General features: G+C 37.2%; 1 protein-coding gene across 20 annotated transcripts in view; it reads right to left on the bottom strand.

Annotated features, from left to right (window-relative positions):
• The window catches only part of BCAS3 (BCAS3 microtubule associated cell migration factor), a 623,309-nt gene that overhangs the window by 458,641 nt on the left and 146,441 nt on the right, over positions 1 to 18,227 (bottom strand). For all 20 annotated transcript variants that reach the window (XM_064271347.1, XM_064271344.1, XM_064271335.1 and 17 more), the window contains one exon: positions 6,209 to 6,316. In XM_064271347.1, coding sequence (XP_064127417.1) covers positions 6,209 to 6,264 — 56 coding nt within the window. In that variant the 5' untranslated portion in view covers positions 6,265 to 6,316. The remainder of the gene's footprint in view (positions 1 to 6,208; positions 6,317 to 18,227) is intronic.

The following is an 18,227-nucleotide window of genomic DNA, read 5'->3' on the forward strand; positions in this document are numbered from 1 at the left end:
ACGCCCCCAGCCTGACCCACGGACTTGGGATGTTCCAGGCTCTACAAATGTGTGAGCCATTCCCTTGATATAAATCTCTCTATATATTTATATGCTTTACTAGTTTTGCTTCTCTGGAGAACACAGCCTAAGACATCGTACGTTAGAGCTGAACAAGCAAAAATGAACAAAACAAAGTCCCTATTCTGCTTGGACAAGAAAGATGATTAACAAATGAGCCAGTAAATACACAATACTGATAAATACAATATCTATAGGATATTGTACAATATTTGTAGCTAAGGAGGCCAAGTATTATAGGGCTTTAAAGGCACTAACTATATGGAGGACACTGGTGGTTCAGTGGTAGAATTCTCACCTTCCATAAAGGAAACCCAGGTTTGATTCTCAGTCAATGCACCTGTTGTTGGTTGTCTGTGTGTTGCTATAATGCTAAACAGATTTCAGCAGAGCTTCCAGGCTAAGATGGACTAGGAAGAAAAGCTTGGTGATCTATTTCTGAAAATCAGTCAGTGAAAACCCTATGGATCACAACAGTCTGATGTACAACCATGGAACCAGGAAGTTTCACTCCACTGTACATGGGGTCACCATGAGTCAGGGGACAACTCAACAGCAGCCAACAACAACAAGGGCCACTGTAAGGAAAGCAAGCCAGAGTTTGGGACAGAAAAGTAACATTATCTGACGTATACTTCAAAAGGAAAATTGTGGTTCTATACTGAAGAAGAGTCTCCATGGGAGCAAGCATAATTGCATGCAGGGAGATGAGTTGAAGATTATGACAGTAATCCAGGGGAAACATGATGGTGGCATAGAGCAGCAGGGTGGCAGTAGAGGTATTGAGAAGTAATCAGATTATGAATTTAATTTGAAAGTAGAGATGATCAGATTTGACAGTGAAGTGCATTAGGGATGGGAAAGAAAAGGGGAGTTAAACACGGCTCAAAACCAAAATGTATGAGATAAAACTACAAACTCTCAGAAGAATATAGGTGTGAATCTTCATGACCTTGGATTAGACAATGGTTACCTAGACATGACAGCTAAAGCACAAGCAATGAATGAAAAATTAGATAAAAGTGGACCTTCATCAAAATTAAAAACTGTTGTGATTCCGAGGACACCATCGAGAAAGTAAAAAGACAACCCACAGAATGGGAGAAAAAGTTTGTAAAATGTACATCTGATAAGGGTCTAGTATCCAGAATTTATAAACCCTTACCCTTTGAGTCGATCCCTACTCATAGTGACTCTACAGGACAGGGTAGAACTGCCCCATAGGATTTCCAAGGAGCACCTGGTGGATTCAAACTGCTGACCTTTTGGTTAGAAGCCAAACTCTTAACCACTACGCCATCAGGTTTCAGAATATATAAAGAACTCTTCTAACTCAAAAAAAAAAAAAAAACAGACAACCCAATTTAGAAAATGGGCAAAGAAATGACAGGAACCATTCCCAAAGCCAACTCTTCAGACAGGGATTGGACTGGACAATGGGAGAGAAAAAGATGGTGGTAAAGAATGGGCTTCTTGGATCAAGTAGACATTGAAACTACTTTGGCATCTCCTATCTGGAGGGGAGATGAGAGGTCAGAGGGGGTCAGAAGCTGGCAGAATGGACACGAAAAGAGAGAGTGGAGGGATGGAGCGGGCTGTCTCATTAGGGGGGGAGCGATTAGGAATATATAGCAAGATCTATATAAAAAACGGTGTATGAGAGACTGACTTGATTTGTAAACTTTCATTTAAATCACAATAAAAGTTTTTTTTAAAAATGGGCAAAGAATTAAAGAAATGCAAATCAAAACTACAATGAGATTCCATCTCACTCCAACAAGGCTGGCATCAATCCAAAAAAACACAATAAATGTTGGAGAGCTTATGGAGAGACTGGTACACTTATACACTGCTGGTGGGAATGTAAAATGGTACAACCATTCTGGAAATCCATTTGGCCACCTCCTTACAAAGCTAGAAATAGAACTACCATTTAATTCAGCAATCTCACTCCTTGGAACATATCCTAGAGAAATAAGAGCCTCTACATGAATAGATATATGCACACCCATGTTCGATGCAGCACTGTCTACAATAGCAAAAAGATGGAAGCAACCAAGTGTGCATCAACGGACGAATGGATAAATAAATTATGGTATATTCACACAATGGAATACTACGCATTGATAAAGAACAGTGATGAATCTGTGAAACATTTCATAACATGGAGGAATCTGGAAGGCATTATGCTGAGTGAAATTAGTCAGTTGCAAAAGGACAAATATTGTATGAGACCACTATTATAAGAACTCAAGAAATAGTTTAAACAGAGAAGAAAAAATTCTTTGATGGTTACGAGAGTAGGGAGGGAGGGAGGGTGTCAGGTATTCACTAATTAGATAGTAGACAAGAACTATTTTACCTAAGGGAAAGACAACACACACTACAGGACAGGTTAGCACAACTGGACTAAACCAAAAGCAAAGAAGTTTCTGGAATAAACCAAATGCTTCGAAAGCTAGTGTAGCAGGGACAGGGGTTTGGGAACCATGGTTTAAGGGGACACCTAGGTCAACTGGCATAATAAAATCTATTAAGAAAACATTCTCCATCCCACTTTGGGGAGTGGCATCTGGGGTCTTAAACGCCAGCAAGTGGCCATCTAAGATGAATCAACTGGTCTCAACCCAGCTGGAGCAAAGGAGAATGAAGAACACCAAAGACACAAGGAAATTATGAGCCCAAGAGACAGAAAGGGCCACATAAATCAGAGACTACATCAGCCTGAGACCAGAAGAACTAGATGGCGCCTGGCTACAACTGATGACTGCCCTGACAGGGAACACAACAGAGAACCCCTGAAGGAGCAGGAGAGCGGTGGGAGGCAGACCTCAAATTCTCGTAAAAAGACCAGACTTAATGGTCTGACTCAGACTAGAAGGACCCTGGAAGTCATGGTCCCCAGACCTTCTGTTATCCCAAGACAGGAACCATTCCCAAAGACAACTCTTCAGACAGGGATTGGACTGGACTATAAGATAGAAAATGACACTGGTGAGGAGTGAGCTTCTTGGATCAAGTAGACACATGAGACTATGTGGGTAGCTCCTGTCTGGAGGGGAGATGAGAGGGCAGAGGGGGACAGAAGCTGGCTGAATGGATCCAGAAACGCAGGGTGGAGAGGAGTGTGCTGTCTGTCTCATTAGGGGCAGAGCAATTAGGAGTATACAGCAAGGTGTATATAAACTTTTGTATAAGAGACTGACTTGATTTGTAAACTTGCACTTAAAGCACAATAAAAATCTTTAAAAAATGGGCAAAGAACTTAAATATATATTTCTTCAAAGGTATACAAATAGACCATAAGCATATGAAAGAATGTTCAACATCATTATTCATTAGGGAAGTGAACATAAATACCACAATGAGATGTCATTTCACACCCACTAAGATGACTATAAACAAAAAAGGAAATATTAAGTGTTGGAGAGGATGTAGAGAAACTGGTCAATTTTCCAAGGATCACATTAACCCTTCAAAATATATAAACTCAAGTTTTCTTTTATTTGCATATTATTTTCTAGCATTATAATTTAAATTATTTACTTCTATCCCATTTTTTTCTTCTTTAGAAAATTTAATTATGTGCTTGAATTATCTATGCCTCTCACTTTGTTTCTGTGACTTCATACGAATTTTGGGCTCATGACAACTCATGAGTAGGAATTTCCCAGACAAACGATAACAAACGATTCTAAGGAGATAGCATAGAGGGGGTTGGGTGGTTTACTCAAGTTTCTTTTTTCAAGATTACGCTCTTCCGACATGTAAAAGCCGATTTTCTTTCAGAAATGGTAGGTTTGGGATGGTGGGGTTGGGGGCTGGTCAAATCTCAGTGTTGATACCTGTTTCAGTAAGGCTTACTTTTTACCTTCCCTTTATTATACCTGTTTATTTATAAACACTTTCCCCCCAAAATTGCCTGCCCCACCCTGAGAAGTAGTATTCAAGACCACATCTGTTCCTGCACACTTTCAGAACTCCCTCCTTTTGGCTCTTCAGTGCTTTAAACTACTAGGTCTCTGATTGTTCTCACTATTTTCCTTCTCCGGGGCAAACCCTGTTTCTGAAAGAAAATCAAAGTTGATTTTATCTCTGATCTACATCAATTAAATCCTCCCAATACACTCCTTTCTTTCATACTAGCCCCACCTATCAGCTCTTGCATGGGTAATTGAACAATCTCTGCTGGTCTCAAATTTGACATTTGTAATCATAGTATTCACTTTTGCATAGCTATGAGTTAAGCTCCTTTTATTGAGCTGCACATTTTATGGAGAATTAGAAGCAATTCAGATTTAACCAACTCCTATCAAGTCAATTCCAACTCATAGCAACCCTATAGGACAGGGTAGAACCACCCCATGGGGTTTCCAAGGAGCTGATGGATTCGAACTGCCAACGTAAGCCAAACTCTTAACCACTGTACCACCAGGACTCCAGGATCACACTGGGCCTGTTTTTTTATGTGTATGTGCAGAAACTTTGTAGTATCCTTTAAAAAAAAAAAAAGCCACATGAAATCTAGTTAGCCTCATAGGCTATCAGATATAGGTGGCTGTAACTATCCAGAGGGAACCAGAGACTCTTTTCTATTAACATAAATACTTAAAAGTATGCATTTTTTCAATTGATCTCAACCCACCTGGAGCAAAGGAGAATGAAGAACACCAAGGTCACACGACAACTAAGAGCCCAAGAGACAGAAAGGGCCACATGAACCAGAGACCTATATCATCCTGAGACCAGAAGAACTAGTTGGTGCCCGGCCACAATCGATGACTGCCCTGACAGGGAGCACAACAGAGAACCCCTGAGGGAGCAGGAGATCAGTGGGATGCAGACCCCAAATTCTCATAAAAAGACCATACTTAATGGTCTGACTGAGACTAGAGGAATCCCAGCAGCCATGGACCCCAGACCTTCTGTTGGCACAGGACAGGAACCATCCCCGAAGACAACTCATCAGACATGAAAGGGACTGGACAGTGGGTAGGAGAGAGATGCTGATGAAGAGTGAGCTAATTATATCAGGTGGACACTTGAGATTGTGTTGGCATCTCCTGTCTGGAGGGGGATGGGAGGCTAGAGAGAGTGGGAAGCTGGCAAAATTGTCACAAAAGGAGAGACTGGAAGGGCTGACTCATTAGGGGGAGAGCAAGTGGGAGTACGGAGTAAGATGTATGCAAACTTATATGTGACAGATTGACTTGATTTGTAAACATTCACTTGAAGCTCAATAAAAGTTAATTAAAAAAAAGTATGCATTTTTAAGCAGAATCTAATATTTCAGGCATGTATTATTTTGCTCTTATTTTTTTGGATAATATACAATTTTGGCTTTGATTTTCTTTTCTCAAAACTGGCTAATACTTTAAACAAGTAAGAGGTAGAGTTCCTTTTCTGTTGTCATTTTATTGTTTTCTAGTATATTCATGTATTTGTAATATAAGGAAATTGTGATATAAAATCAACATAGTGTCTATTACAGTTATATTATGAAATGTAAAGGAATAAAGATTATTTTGAAACATTTCTTACTTTCCAGAAACATGCTTTTCAAGCATTTTGATGATACCTCATAGGAAAAATACATTTCATATTATAAACTAGTAAACACACAGAAATAGACATTATAAATATTAAAAAAATGATGTTTTAAATATATACATATATTTCTCAAAACACTACTCAATTGACTGTTTACTCAAATATTTGTTTCCAATTCCAATTTATGTTTTAAAATGCTGGTCATGACCCACTAAGCTGAATTCAAATTCACTAACAGCTCAAAAATAAAAGTTTGAAAACATTGATAGAGAAATCTTAACAGCTACTCCAAAAAAATAAAAAAAAACAAACCTACTGCCGTCAAGTCGATTCCAACTCATAGCGACCCTATAGGACAGAGTAGAACCGCCCCACAGAGTTTCCAAGGGATGCCTGGTGGATTCGAACTACCGACCTTTTGGTCAGCAGCCGTAGCACTTAACCCTATGCCAACACCTACTCCATTTGGCAAAATTCAAAAGGTACTTCACCCAAGATACCATTTTATAAATAAACTTTATGGTCAATGTAATTAGTAGAACTCTATGTGTCTAGGATGTATGCTATCTTATGAAGACACAGACAAAAAAAATCTTACCTCTTGTTGCAGTGGAGGTCATAGATTGGTGTTTTAAACTGAATGGATTTGACCATCTCCCCAGTGCGAAGTGAATACAGATCCACACAGCAGTAAGGAGGGCTTGTGCTAAAAGAAGATAAGAGCTACTATTAAAAAAAAATGGGTGAGGGGAACAGTAAATTCTACATTTCCTTATTAACATGGTATTAAAACCCCTTATAAAAATAATTACAGCAAATTGATTCTAAACTTCCAAAGAAGGATCATAATATATCTAACCCAGGGATATAAAATTAGGGGAGAAATATAAATATCATCCACCTAATTAACATTATATAGAAGAAAAATCATATGATTATCCCAATAAGTACAGAAAAGCATTTGTTAAAATTAAAATTTAAAACATGATAAATATTTCCTTAATCTGATTAAGGGAACCAACGTTAAAAACAAACACTATTAAACATCATTCATAACTGTGACACTGAAAGCTGTCCCCCTAAACTCAGAAACTAGACAAGAATGCTCACTATTAACGACTTCTATTCAACATTATATGAAGGTCCTGTGCACAAGGAAGAAATAAAGCTGTCATTATTTGCAGAGAACTTGATTGTGGAAGTACAAGACCCAATTATATAAATTCTGTAAGCAGAAAACTACAAACAGCCCCACAATACAGACAAACCGTAAGAATTAATATGTAAATTTATCACGGTCACTGAATACAGTGTTAATACATAAATGTCACCTGTGTTTTTATACACAAAACCAAACAATTAAAAAATGATATTTTAAAATAATATAGTATACAGGTGCATCAAAAACATCAAGAGCAGTGAACACCATGGGACAGACCCAAGGAAAGATTTGTAAAATATTTACACAAATACATGTATGGTGGAATATCATGCAGTTGTAAAAAGGAATGAAGTTCTCACACATGTTATGACACAAATGAATCTTGAAGACATTATGCTAAGTGAAATAAATTAAGTTAGACATAAAAGGACAAATATGGAATGATTCCACTTACACGACATACTTGTAATAAGCAAATTCACACAGATACAAAGTAGAATAGAAGTTACCAAAGGCTGAGTGAAGCGGAGATAGGGAATTATTGATTAATAGGTATAGAGTTTTCTGTTTGAGATGACAAAAAAATCTGGAAATAAATAGTGATAGTTACACAAAACTGTGAATGCACTTGACACCACTGAATTGTACACTTAAAAAATGTTAATATGGTAAATTCTATGCTGTGTTTTTTTACCAAAATAAAAATAAATTAACTAAAGACAGATAGGCATCATATTTAGAAAGACATTTCACTAATAAAGATACATAAATAACAACTAAGCATGTGAAAAGACAGTCAACATCACCAGTCATCAGAGAAATGCAAATTAAAACCTCAAAGAAGCGCTGTTTGGGTGGCACAATGGTTCAGTAACTAGGCTACTAAGCAAAGGTCATCAGTTCAAATCCATCAGACACTCCATGGGAGAAAAGAATTGGCAATCTGCTCCCATGAAGATTACAGTCTGGGAAACCCTATGGGACAGTTCTACCCTGTCATACAGGGTCACTGTGAGACAGAATCAGCTCGATGGCACTGTAGACATTGAATTGTTGGGACAACAACAACGAAGGATACAACTGTATCCACTAGAACGGCTAAAATTAAAAGACTGCCAATATCAAGTGATAGCAAGAAAGTAATTGAAACTTTCATACATTTCTGTTGACGATCAAAAAAATCACTTTTAAAAACAGCAGTTTCTTAAAAATCTAAACATACCCTCACCATATGTCCCAGCAATTTCTCTCCTATTTATAATAACAAATACTGGAAACAATTCGATTTCCATCAGTAGGATATATTGTGATATATTGATACAATGGGATACCATTCAACAATTAAAAAGAACAAATTAATCATCCATTCCACAACATAAATCTCAAAAAAATTATGCTTAAACATCAAAATAATACAAAGCAGGGTCTTAAAAGCCTGTGAGTAGCCATCTAGGATACTCCACTGGTCTCACCCCTTCAGGAGCAAGGAAGAATGAAGAAAACTAAAGACACAAGGGAACGATTAGTCCAAGGGACTAATGGACCACACCTACAACAGCCTCCACCAGACTGAGTCCAGTACAACTAGATGGTGCCAGCTACCACCGCTGACTTGTTTCATAGGGATCAAAATAGAAGGTCCAGAGCAGAGCTGGAGAAAAATGTAGAACAAAATTCTAACCCCAAAAGAAAGAACCAGACTTGCTGGCCTGACATCGAGACTGGAGACACCCTGAGAGTACGGCCCCTGGACACCCTTTCAGCTCAGTAATGAGGTCACTGCTGAGGTTCACCCTTCAGCCAAAGATTAAACAGGCCCATGGAACAAAACAAGACTAATGGGGTGCACCAGCCCTGGGACGGGGACTGGAAGGCAGGAGGGAACGGGAAAGCTGGTAATAGGGAACCCAGGGTTGAGAAGGGAGAGTACTGACACTTCACAGGGTTGTTAACCAATGTCATACAACAATGTGTGTACTAACTGATGAGAAACTAGTTTGTTCTGTAAACTTTCACCTAAAGTTCAATTTTAAAAAGAGAGAGAAAAAAATAAATACAAAGCACTGTCTCTGATCACAACATCATAAAATTAAAAATCAGTAACAGAAAAGGTAAGGGAAAAAAAAAACATGGAAAGAATAATACCTTGCTTGAAAACAACTGGGTAATAGAAGAATCAAAGAGGGAACCAAAAGATTTCTAGAATCAAATGACAATGAAAACATACCACACCAAAATCTTTGGGACACAGAGGGCAATTTTTAGCAACAAATGCACGCATCAAAAAGAACAAACCAAAATCAAAATGCTAGCCCTACGACTGGAACAAATAGAAAGAGAACAGCAAAAGAAGTCTACAGGCATCAGAAGAAAGAAAATAATGACGATTAGAACAGAAATAAATGAAATAGAGAAAAAAAAACAAAAAGAATCAACAAGATCAAAAGTTCATTCTTTGAAAGATAAACAAAATCAACAAACAACTGGCCAAACTGACAAGAAAAACAGAAGAGGAAGCAAATAACCCAAATAAGAAATGAAATGGGGAACATTACAACAGACCTAACTGAAATAAAAAGGATCATAACAGAGTATTACAAAAAAATGGTACTCCAACAAATTTGAGAACCTAGAGGAAATGGACAAATTTCTAGAAACGCACTACCTACCTAAACTAACAAAAACTGAGATAGAAAAACTGAACAGACCCGTAACAAAAGACTGAAGAGGAAATTTTGAAAAATTCCCAGCAATAAAAGCCCTGGCCTGGCCAGCTTCAGTGGAAAATTCTACCGAACATTCAGAGAAGAGCTCACACCAGTACTACTCAAATTATTTCTAAGCAAAGGACAGAATACTCCTGAATTCATTCTATGAATGAATGATAGCAAAGCCAGCCAAAAACGCCACAAAAAAAGAAAATTACAGGCCAGTATGTCTCATGAATATGGATGCAAAGCTTCTCAACAAAATTCTAGGCGATAGAATTCAACACCATATCAAAAAAATCGCACACCACGACCAAGTGGGATTCTTACCAGGTATGCAAGGATGTTCAACATTAGAAAATCAAACAATGTAATCCACCACATAAATAAAACAAAAGAATCACATGATTATCTCAATCGACACAGAAAAGGCATTTAGTAAAGTCCAACACCCATCCCTGAGAAAAACTCTCAGCATTAGCCATTAAAAAAAAAAAAAAAAAATGAAATGCAAATCAAAACCACAATGAGATCCCATCTCTTTGTGATATTACTGGCACAAATCAAAAAAAAAAGAAAATAACAGATGTTTGAGAGGTTGGGGGGAGATTAGAACTCTTATGCACTGCTGATGGAAATGTAAAATGGTATAATCACTACAAAAAATGATATGGCACCTCTTTAAAAAGCTAGAAATAGAAATACCATACAATCCAGCAATCCCACTCCTAGGAATATGTCCTAGAGAGATAAGATTGTCACACGGATAGATACATGCACATCCATGTTCACTGCAGCATTATTCACAATAGCAAAAAGATAAATATATATATGTATATATAAGTGCCCATCAACATACGAATGGATAAACAAATTATGGTGCATACACACAATAGAATTCTACGCAACGATAGAGAACAATGATGAATCCATAAAACATCTCACAATATAGATGAATCTGGAGGGCACTGTGCTGACTGAAATAAGGCAATCACAAATGGGCAAATACTGTATGATACCACTATTACATACGGAAAAAAAACAATCTTTGATGGTTACGAGGGAAGGGACTGGTGAAGAGAGGAGATCATTATCTAGACAGCAGACAAGTGTTAACTTTGGTGAAGAGAAAAACAACACACAGTATAGGGGAAGTCAATACAACTGGACCAAGGCACAGTCATAGAAGATTCCTAAACACCTTGAGGGACCAAGTTTTAGGCCTGAGGGCTGGAGATCATGGTCTCAAGGACAGCTAGATCAACTGGCATAACATAGTTCATAATGAAAATGTTCTACATCCTACCTTGGTGAGTAGTGTTTGGGGTCTTAAAAGCTTGCAAGTGGCCGTCTAAGATATGTCTATCAGTCCTATCCCATCTGGAGCAAAGGGGAATGAAGAAAACCAAAGACACAAGAAAAATATTGGTCCAAAGGACTAATGGACTACATGATCAACAGCTTCCACCAGCCTGAGCCCAGAGTAATTATAATTAGATGGTGCCTGGCTATCACCACAGTTTGCTCTGACAGGGCTCACAGCAGAGGGTCCTGGACATAGCGGGAGAAAAATGTAGAACAAAATTCAAATTCACAAAAAAAAGGACCAGATTTACTAGTCTGATAGAAACTGGAGGATCCCTGAGACTATGGCCCCCAGACACCCTGCTAACTAAGAACTGAAGCCACTTTTAAAGTCCACCTTTCAGCCAAAGATTAGACAGGTCTATAAAATAAACAACATGTGAGGAACACGCTTCTTAGTTCAATCAAGTATATGAGACCGAATGGGCAACACCTGCCCGAAAGCAAAGACAAGATGGGAGGGAGGGACAGGAAAACCAGACAAATGGACACAGGAAACTCGGGGTAGAAAGCAGGAAAGTGCGGAGACACTGCAGGGATTGCAACCAATGTCCCAAAACAAGTCCCTTTATGTAAAAATCTAGAAAAGGCAAAACAATAATAATAGGAAACAGATAAGCAGTTGTTAGGGGCCAGGGATTAAGGGAAAGTATGGAGTGCAAAGAGGCAGAAGAAATTTTTTGGAGTAATAAAAATGTGTCATATCTTGTATACAGCTGGCAAAACTGGAGGGAGGGAAAGAATCTAGTGAAACACAAAATTCAATCTCTAAAATTCATACAAGGCAAAAATTCTTATTTTATTCCATTCCTATGCTGAGAAGGAATGAGTTAATAATGAAGGAAATCTAACATTTTGCCAGACCAACTGGGAGGGAAACAGCTTGTCACTTTCAATTAGCAGCTCATTACGGCTAGAGCAAACTGGAAACTGCAATTCTGATCACTTCACTGGCATCCACACAATGTCACGACTGAGATTCTTCCTGTAGAGAGCCCTCAGTAAAAGCAGACAAAACAAATGCTATGAAGGTTCAGTTCAGAACTGACTGAACAAGGCTTGGAAGAACTAAAAGCTCTATTACTATATGGAAAAAAAAAAAATCTCATTCAATGGCTGAAAGAGAAAGATAATTCTTTAAAACAAGAGCCTTTACAGAGTCACACATTCATAGAGCCATCAGCGTACTTCCTGCCAATAACACAGTTGTGTGCATGCCCGACATATCCTTTTGTGCTTTGTTTTCTCTTTTTTAAAACATTTTGACCATTCCCATGGGACACAGCAAGACAATCCCAATTTTAGTAAAGGGCTGGCTGATAAAAAAAAATTACACCTAACGCAGTCAGTAACCATGCTCCATAACAGAAAGGACACATGTTATAGCAAAATATACAGATAGGAAACAAGCATTTACTTTCTATACATATGACGTAGGAAAAAGTGCTTCAGGAACATAAAACTATAACTTCATATTAAAGACAAACCTAATAGTTTAAGGAAAAAAATTTCTTGTAGGCATTTTGAGAGAAATTTAGAAGGTGAATAAATCTATTTCAAGTAAAATCAAGGGTTGGAGGAAAAGCAGAAATATTACAATTTTTATTACTAAATGGCTGTTTAAGGATCTTTAAAATGTGCCCAACCTCCCTATCCTTTGCAATAAGTATCAAGATGCAGCGTAAAGTTACTTTCTATTTTTCAAGATAAATATAAAACAGAAATGAATGCAAATTCTCCTTAAGTGACCTTTTCCCCCCTAAGTAACTTGTTTTATAGTGAATTACCAAGCATGTGTATTGAAATAAATTTTACCACAAAAATCTGTTCCCTATTTTACATCTGACTTGCATCTATAAAGGAAGTTATTAAGCTTTTTTTAGGGTGGAAAAGTCCTAGTTTTGAAATATTACAACAGCCAAAGCTATAGAATTTACACATTTAATTCATTTCAGTGAAGAAGGCCGATTACAACTATTTAAAGAACTAATTTCTTAAAAATGCTTTCACTATTGAAAATGAAATGGTAAATTAAACAATTATGAACCATAAACAAAATAGTTAAACAGGGTTTCTTAAAATATCTTAAAAAGAAAAATATTGAAAATGTCATACAGAAATAAATACTAAGAAAGCACTAAACATTTTCATCTGAAAAAAAAAACTAGTTTCAGAACTAGACAAATAATTATACTTACCTAAAAGATATTCTCAATATCATCTCTCAGTAATCATATATGTCTTAAATTATTTATTCTTTAAATTTCTGAAAATCTATTAACCTACCACCTATATTCTTCCTTTCTCCATTTAATAAATAAAAAATAAGTTGAGTCTTCATTATAACCCATATCATCAAATCTTAAGTCACAGGCATTTGCTATAAAAAGCAATAGAAAAGATGGTATCTCTTTGCAGACAGCGCCATTAAACCAATTACCACATGAGAATTAGAAAATGTTTTTGTAAAAAAGGATTTCCTAAAATTAAAACATAGCCTTCTTTTAAGAAAGTGAACAAGCACAGACATTTCACAGAAGATATACAGATGGCATGATTAGCCATTAACCACCGTAGTTGAGTTGATTCCGACTCATGATGACCCTATAGGACAGAGTGGAAATGCCCCATAGGGTTTCCAAAGCTGTAAATCTTTATGCACGCAGATTGCCACGTCTTTGTTCCGGAAAGCAGCTGGTGAGTTCGAACCACTGATCTTTCAGTTAGCAGCTGAGCTCTTTAACCACTGTGCCACCAGGGCTCCTGATTAGTTAAGAACTATAAAATGAAACCACTAAGAGGTATCACTACACATCTATCAGAATTGATAAAATTTTTAAAAGTGTCAATAACAAATACTGGTGAGGATGAGGAGAAATTGAATCAATCATATAATTGCTGGACAACAGTTTAGCAGTTTCTTATAAAACTAAATATGCAACTTGCATATGAAACAGTAGAGTGAGAAGATAATAAAAAGCTCACTGAAGAATACATGAGAAAATATAGCAAGAGGTAGAGGATGATGTAAAGCAGAAGGTCTTTTTAGTTTACATATAGTGGAAGAAATGTAACCATGTTGGAAAATGCACTAAAAGGTTCCAATTAGAAGGGAGAAGGTGGAAAAAAAAAAAAAAAAAGAAAAGATTTTGTAAGCTTCCTTATATGGCTAAATGGAACAGAATCCAAAGACCAAAAGAAAGAACTGGACTTTCATCATGGAAAGGATACACTCTGTACTAAAACAACAGGACCTTAAGAGGTATGCAGGCTTGATAGCTTAAAAGTAGAAAGATGGAAGTTGGAGCGAAATGGAGAAGGGAAGGTATCAAACACCAGTGAGCTGACTACAAAATTGGCAGTATTGACAGACAATGCTAAGGGTCCAAAAGAGGTTAATGATCATAAATCTGCCCTGTAATGTGACTTTATATGTTGCCTGGAATTTAAGCATGGAGATCTGGCAAACTGAAACAATGAATGGACAGCAGGGCAAAGAAATTTAGGCCTAAGCTGCAAAAGCAAAATGAAGAAAAGGGCAAGAATTCAGTAAGGTAGAAAAACTGTAATGTCTGGAGGGTTTGAAAAAAAAAGGAAAGCCTGAATTTACAGGCAAGAACAAAGTAGAATATATTTTTATAAAGTTTATAGCCATAAAAAATGCAGCACTGAGGAATCTGCAAAAATAAATAATTGAAAATATAAATTGCAGGATATTTGTGTACCTTATTTTTATGCAAATAACACAGGTGTTATATTAATCTGTTTTTTGCTAAGCATGCAACCTCCCCCTCCCCCATATTTTTTCATAACTGAGTTAGGCACAAGTTACATGTGTGGGCACATAATTTACATGGGCATGTTATATACGAAAACGATGGTATTCGTGATGAACACTGATCTGTAATTTTTGTTTTTCCATTGTCTATCTGGTTTGGTATTAGAAAAATACTGGCCTCGTAAAATGAGATGAGAAGTGTTGTTTCATATTCTATTTCTCTTAAAGAGACTTCATAAAATTCGAGTTAATTTTTCTTTAAATGGCAGCATTTTTCTGTGAAAACTTCTGGGCTGGGAAATACCTCTTTTGGAAGACATTTAATTAAAAATTTGATCACCTTAGTAGTTTTAGAGCTATTCACATTATCTATTTTTTCTTGCTTGGGTTTTAATAGTTTGTGTTTTTCAAGAAATTAAACCATTTCTTCTAAGTTGCAAAAAAACAAAGGTAATTTTAAATGTGAGTTCCAGAATTTTTGCATCTGTATTTATGAGGGATATTGATCTGTGGAAACCCTGGTGGCGTAGTGGTTAAGTGCTACGGCTGCTAACCAAAGGGTCGGCCCTTCGAATCCACCAGGTGCTCCTTGGAAACTCTCTGGGGCAGTTCTACTCTGTCCTATAGGGTCGCTATGAGTCGGAATCGACTCAATGGCACAGGGTTTTTTTTTATTGATCTGTAGTTTATTTCTTTACTGTGGTCTTTGGTTTGGGTATCAGGTAACACTATCTTCATAAAATGAATTAGGAATTAGTCTCTCCTCTCCTATATTTTGGAACAGATTGTGCAGAACTGGTGTTATTCTTCTTTAAACATTAAAAAAAAAAACATTAGGTAGAGTTTATCAGTAAAACCATATGGATCTGGAGATCTCTTTGTCGGGAATTTTTAAATTACGAATTCAATTTTCTTGATAGTTATGCGGCTACTCAAATTATCTATTTCATATTGGGTGAGCTGCAAAGTTTGTGTTTTCCAAAGAATTGGTCCAGTTCATCAAAGTTGTCAAATTTACGTGTATACTGTTTTGTAGTATTCTCTTATTATCCTTTGCATGGCTTTAAGTTGTCATTCCAAATATAGATAATTTGTGTTTTCACACAATTACATAGTATGATACCTGTTGTTACAAATATCCAGTAATAACAGGAGCATGTTGTTGTTATTTGGTGCCGCCAAGTCGGTTCTGATTCATAGCCATGCAATATACTACAGAAGGAAACACTGCCCGGTCATGCACCATCCTTTGAGGTCACTGTTGCAGCCACTGTGTCAATCCATCTCATTGAGGGTCTTCCTTTTTTCACTAACCCTCTATTTTACCAAGCATGATGTCCTTCTCCAGGGGCTAGTCCTTCCTGATAACATATCCAAAGTACATGAGATGAAGTTTCGCCATCCTCGCTTCTAAGGAGCATTCTGGCTGTACTTCTTCCAAGACAGATTTGTTCATTCTTCTGGCACGCTGTGATATATTCAATATTCTTTGCCAACACCGTAACTCAAAGGTGTCAATTATTCAGTCTTCCTTATATAGTATGATACCTATATATCAACAATTCTTCAAAGTACAGCGATATCCTCCCAGCTTGAAATACTTGCTTCTTCCTCTGAAATCTCAAAGAACTTGCTAGCCCATAACCAACTGAAAGAGAAATGTCCCACTCTGTCCTAAATGACCATGCTCTTTAACACAAGGGCCCTCCTCCTAATTAGACCAGAATAGGTATCTGACCCAAGGACAAAAAATTCACAGGTTGGCATGAAGTGAAAACCCCTATTCATATAGAGACAACCACAATCAAGTTCTGTGTACATCTCCCCTCAATTTTTCTCCCAAGACAAAATGACCAACTTCTGGGACTTTGAGGGGAGAAAACTAGGGCACCATGGTGGGAACACAGATGGTTATTTAAGCCCACACTCATCTGATGGTTTCTGTAGTCTTAAAAATGACAGAAAAAAGAGTAAAGTAGATAATGAGTCAGTAGCAACAGGAAGAGTCCTACTGTCGAGAGAAATTAGTCTCAGCAGTTTTACTGGCCACTGTACACTTCCAAACTATATTCCAAAATCTCTGAAGGATGGCAGTCCTAGGTTTACTATGATAGAAATGTATTCTGCTCTTACTTTATAATATATTCTTATTATTCTTATTAACAATTTTGTGAGTATACTAAAAACCACAGAATTGTACACTGTAAAACGGTGAATTTTATAGTATGTAAATTTCATGGTGTACAGAATCTCAATTGATGAAAGAAAAAAAAACCCAGAAGACAAGTAAATTCTATATATATTAGAAATATATATAATTTCCATTTCTTAAATATTATTTTAAATCACCCCATTTTAACTGTACAATACAGTCAGTCCAATGTATACAGTCACATACCCCCCAAAACCATCAAAATTTAGTTTTCAACATTCTGCATCCCACTTTGGAGAGTGGCATCTGGGGTCTTAAACACTAGCAGGAGGCCATCTAAGATGCATCAATTGGTCTCAACTCACCTGGAGCAAAGGAAAATGAAGAACGCCGAGGTCACAAGATAATCATGAGCCCAAGAGACACAAAGGGCCACATAAATCAGAGACTACATCAGCCTGAGACCAGAAGAACTAGATGGCGCCTGGCTACAACCGATGACTGCCCTGACAGGGAACACAAGAGAGAACTCCTGAGGGAGCAAGAAAGCAGTGGGTGCAGGCCTCAAATTCTCGTAAAAAGACCAGTCTTAATGGTCTGACTGAGAAGGATCCAGGAGGTCATGGTCCCCAGACCTTCAGTTAGCCCAAGACAGGAACCATTCCCAAAGCCAACTCTTCAGACAGGGATTAGATTGGACTATGGGATAGAAAATGATACTGGTAAGGAGTGAGCTTCTTGGATCAATTAGACACATGAGACTATGTGGGCAGCTCCTGTCTGGAGGGGAAATGAGAGGGCAGAGGGGGTCAGAAGCTGGCCGAATGGACTCGAAAATAGAGAGTGGACAGAAGGAGTGTGCTGTCTTATTAGGGGGAGAGCAACTAGGTGTATATAGCAAGGTGTATTTAAATTTTTACATGAGAGACTGACCTTGATTTGTAAACTTTCACTTAAAGCACATTCAAATTTTTTTTTAATTTAGTTTTCATCAATCCAAAATTTCTCCCATCAATTTCATATTATTTTACTAGCATATTAGCTGTACCTCTTGCTATTCAATAAGATAATAGAATTAAAAACAGGGCTGTGATTAGGAAAGATATCACAAAAGAAGGTATATAAAACATTGCCCTCAATTAAAGCTTACTAGAATGATAAAATTAAAAAGATTGCCAACATCAATCTTGATGAAGTTGCAGAGTAACTTGTCTCATATATTGCTGGTGGGAATACAAAATGGTTCAACCACTTTGGAAAACAGTATGGCAGTTTCTAACAAACTTACCCTACAAACCAAATTCACTCCTCAAAACAGAAATAAAACACACATCCACAAAGCCTTGTACACAAATGTTCACAGTAGCTTTATTCATAAGAGACAAAAACTGAAGAACACAATTTCAGAATCTGGAAGAAACTCATACATGGGATACTATTTGGCAATAGAAA

Source organism: Loxodonta africana, chromosome 18, assembly GCF_030014295.1.
Source record: "Loxodonta africana isolate mLoxAfr1 chromosome 18, mLoxAfr1.hap2, whole genome shotgun sequence".
NCBI classification, from domain to species: Eukaryota; Metazoa; Chordata; class Mammalia; order Proboscidea; family Elephantidae; genus Loxodonta; species Loxodonta africana.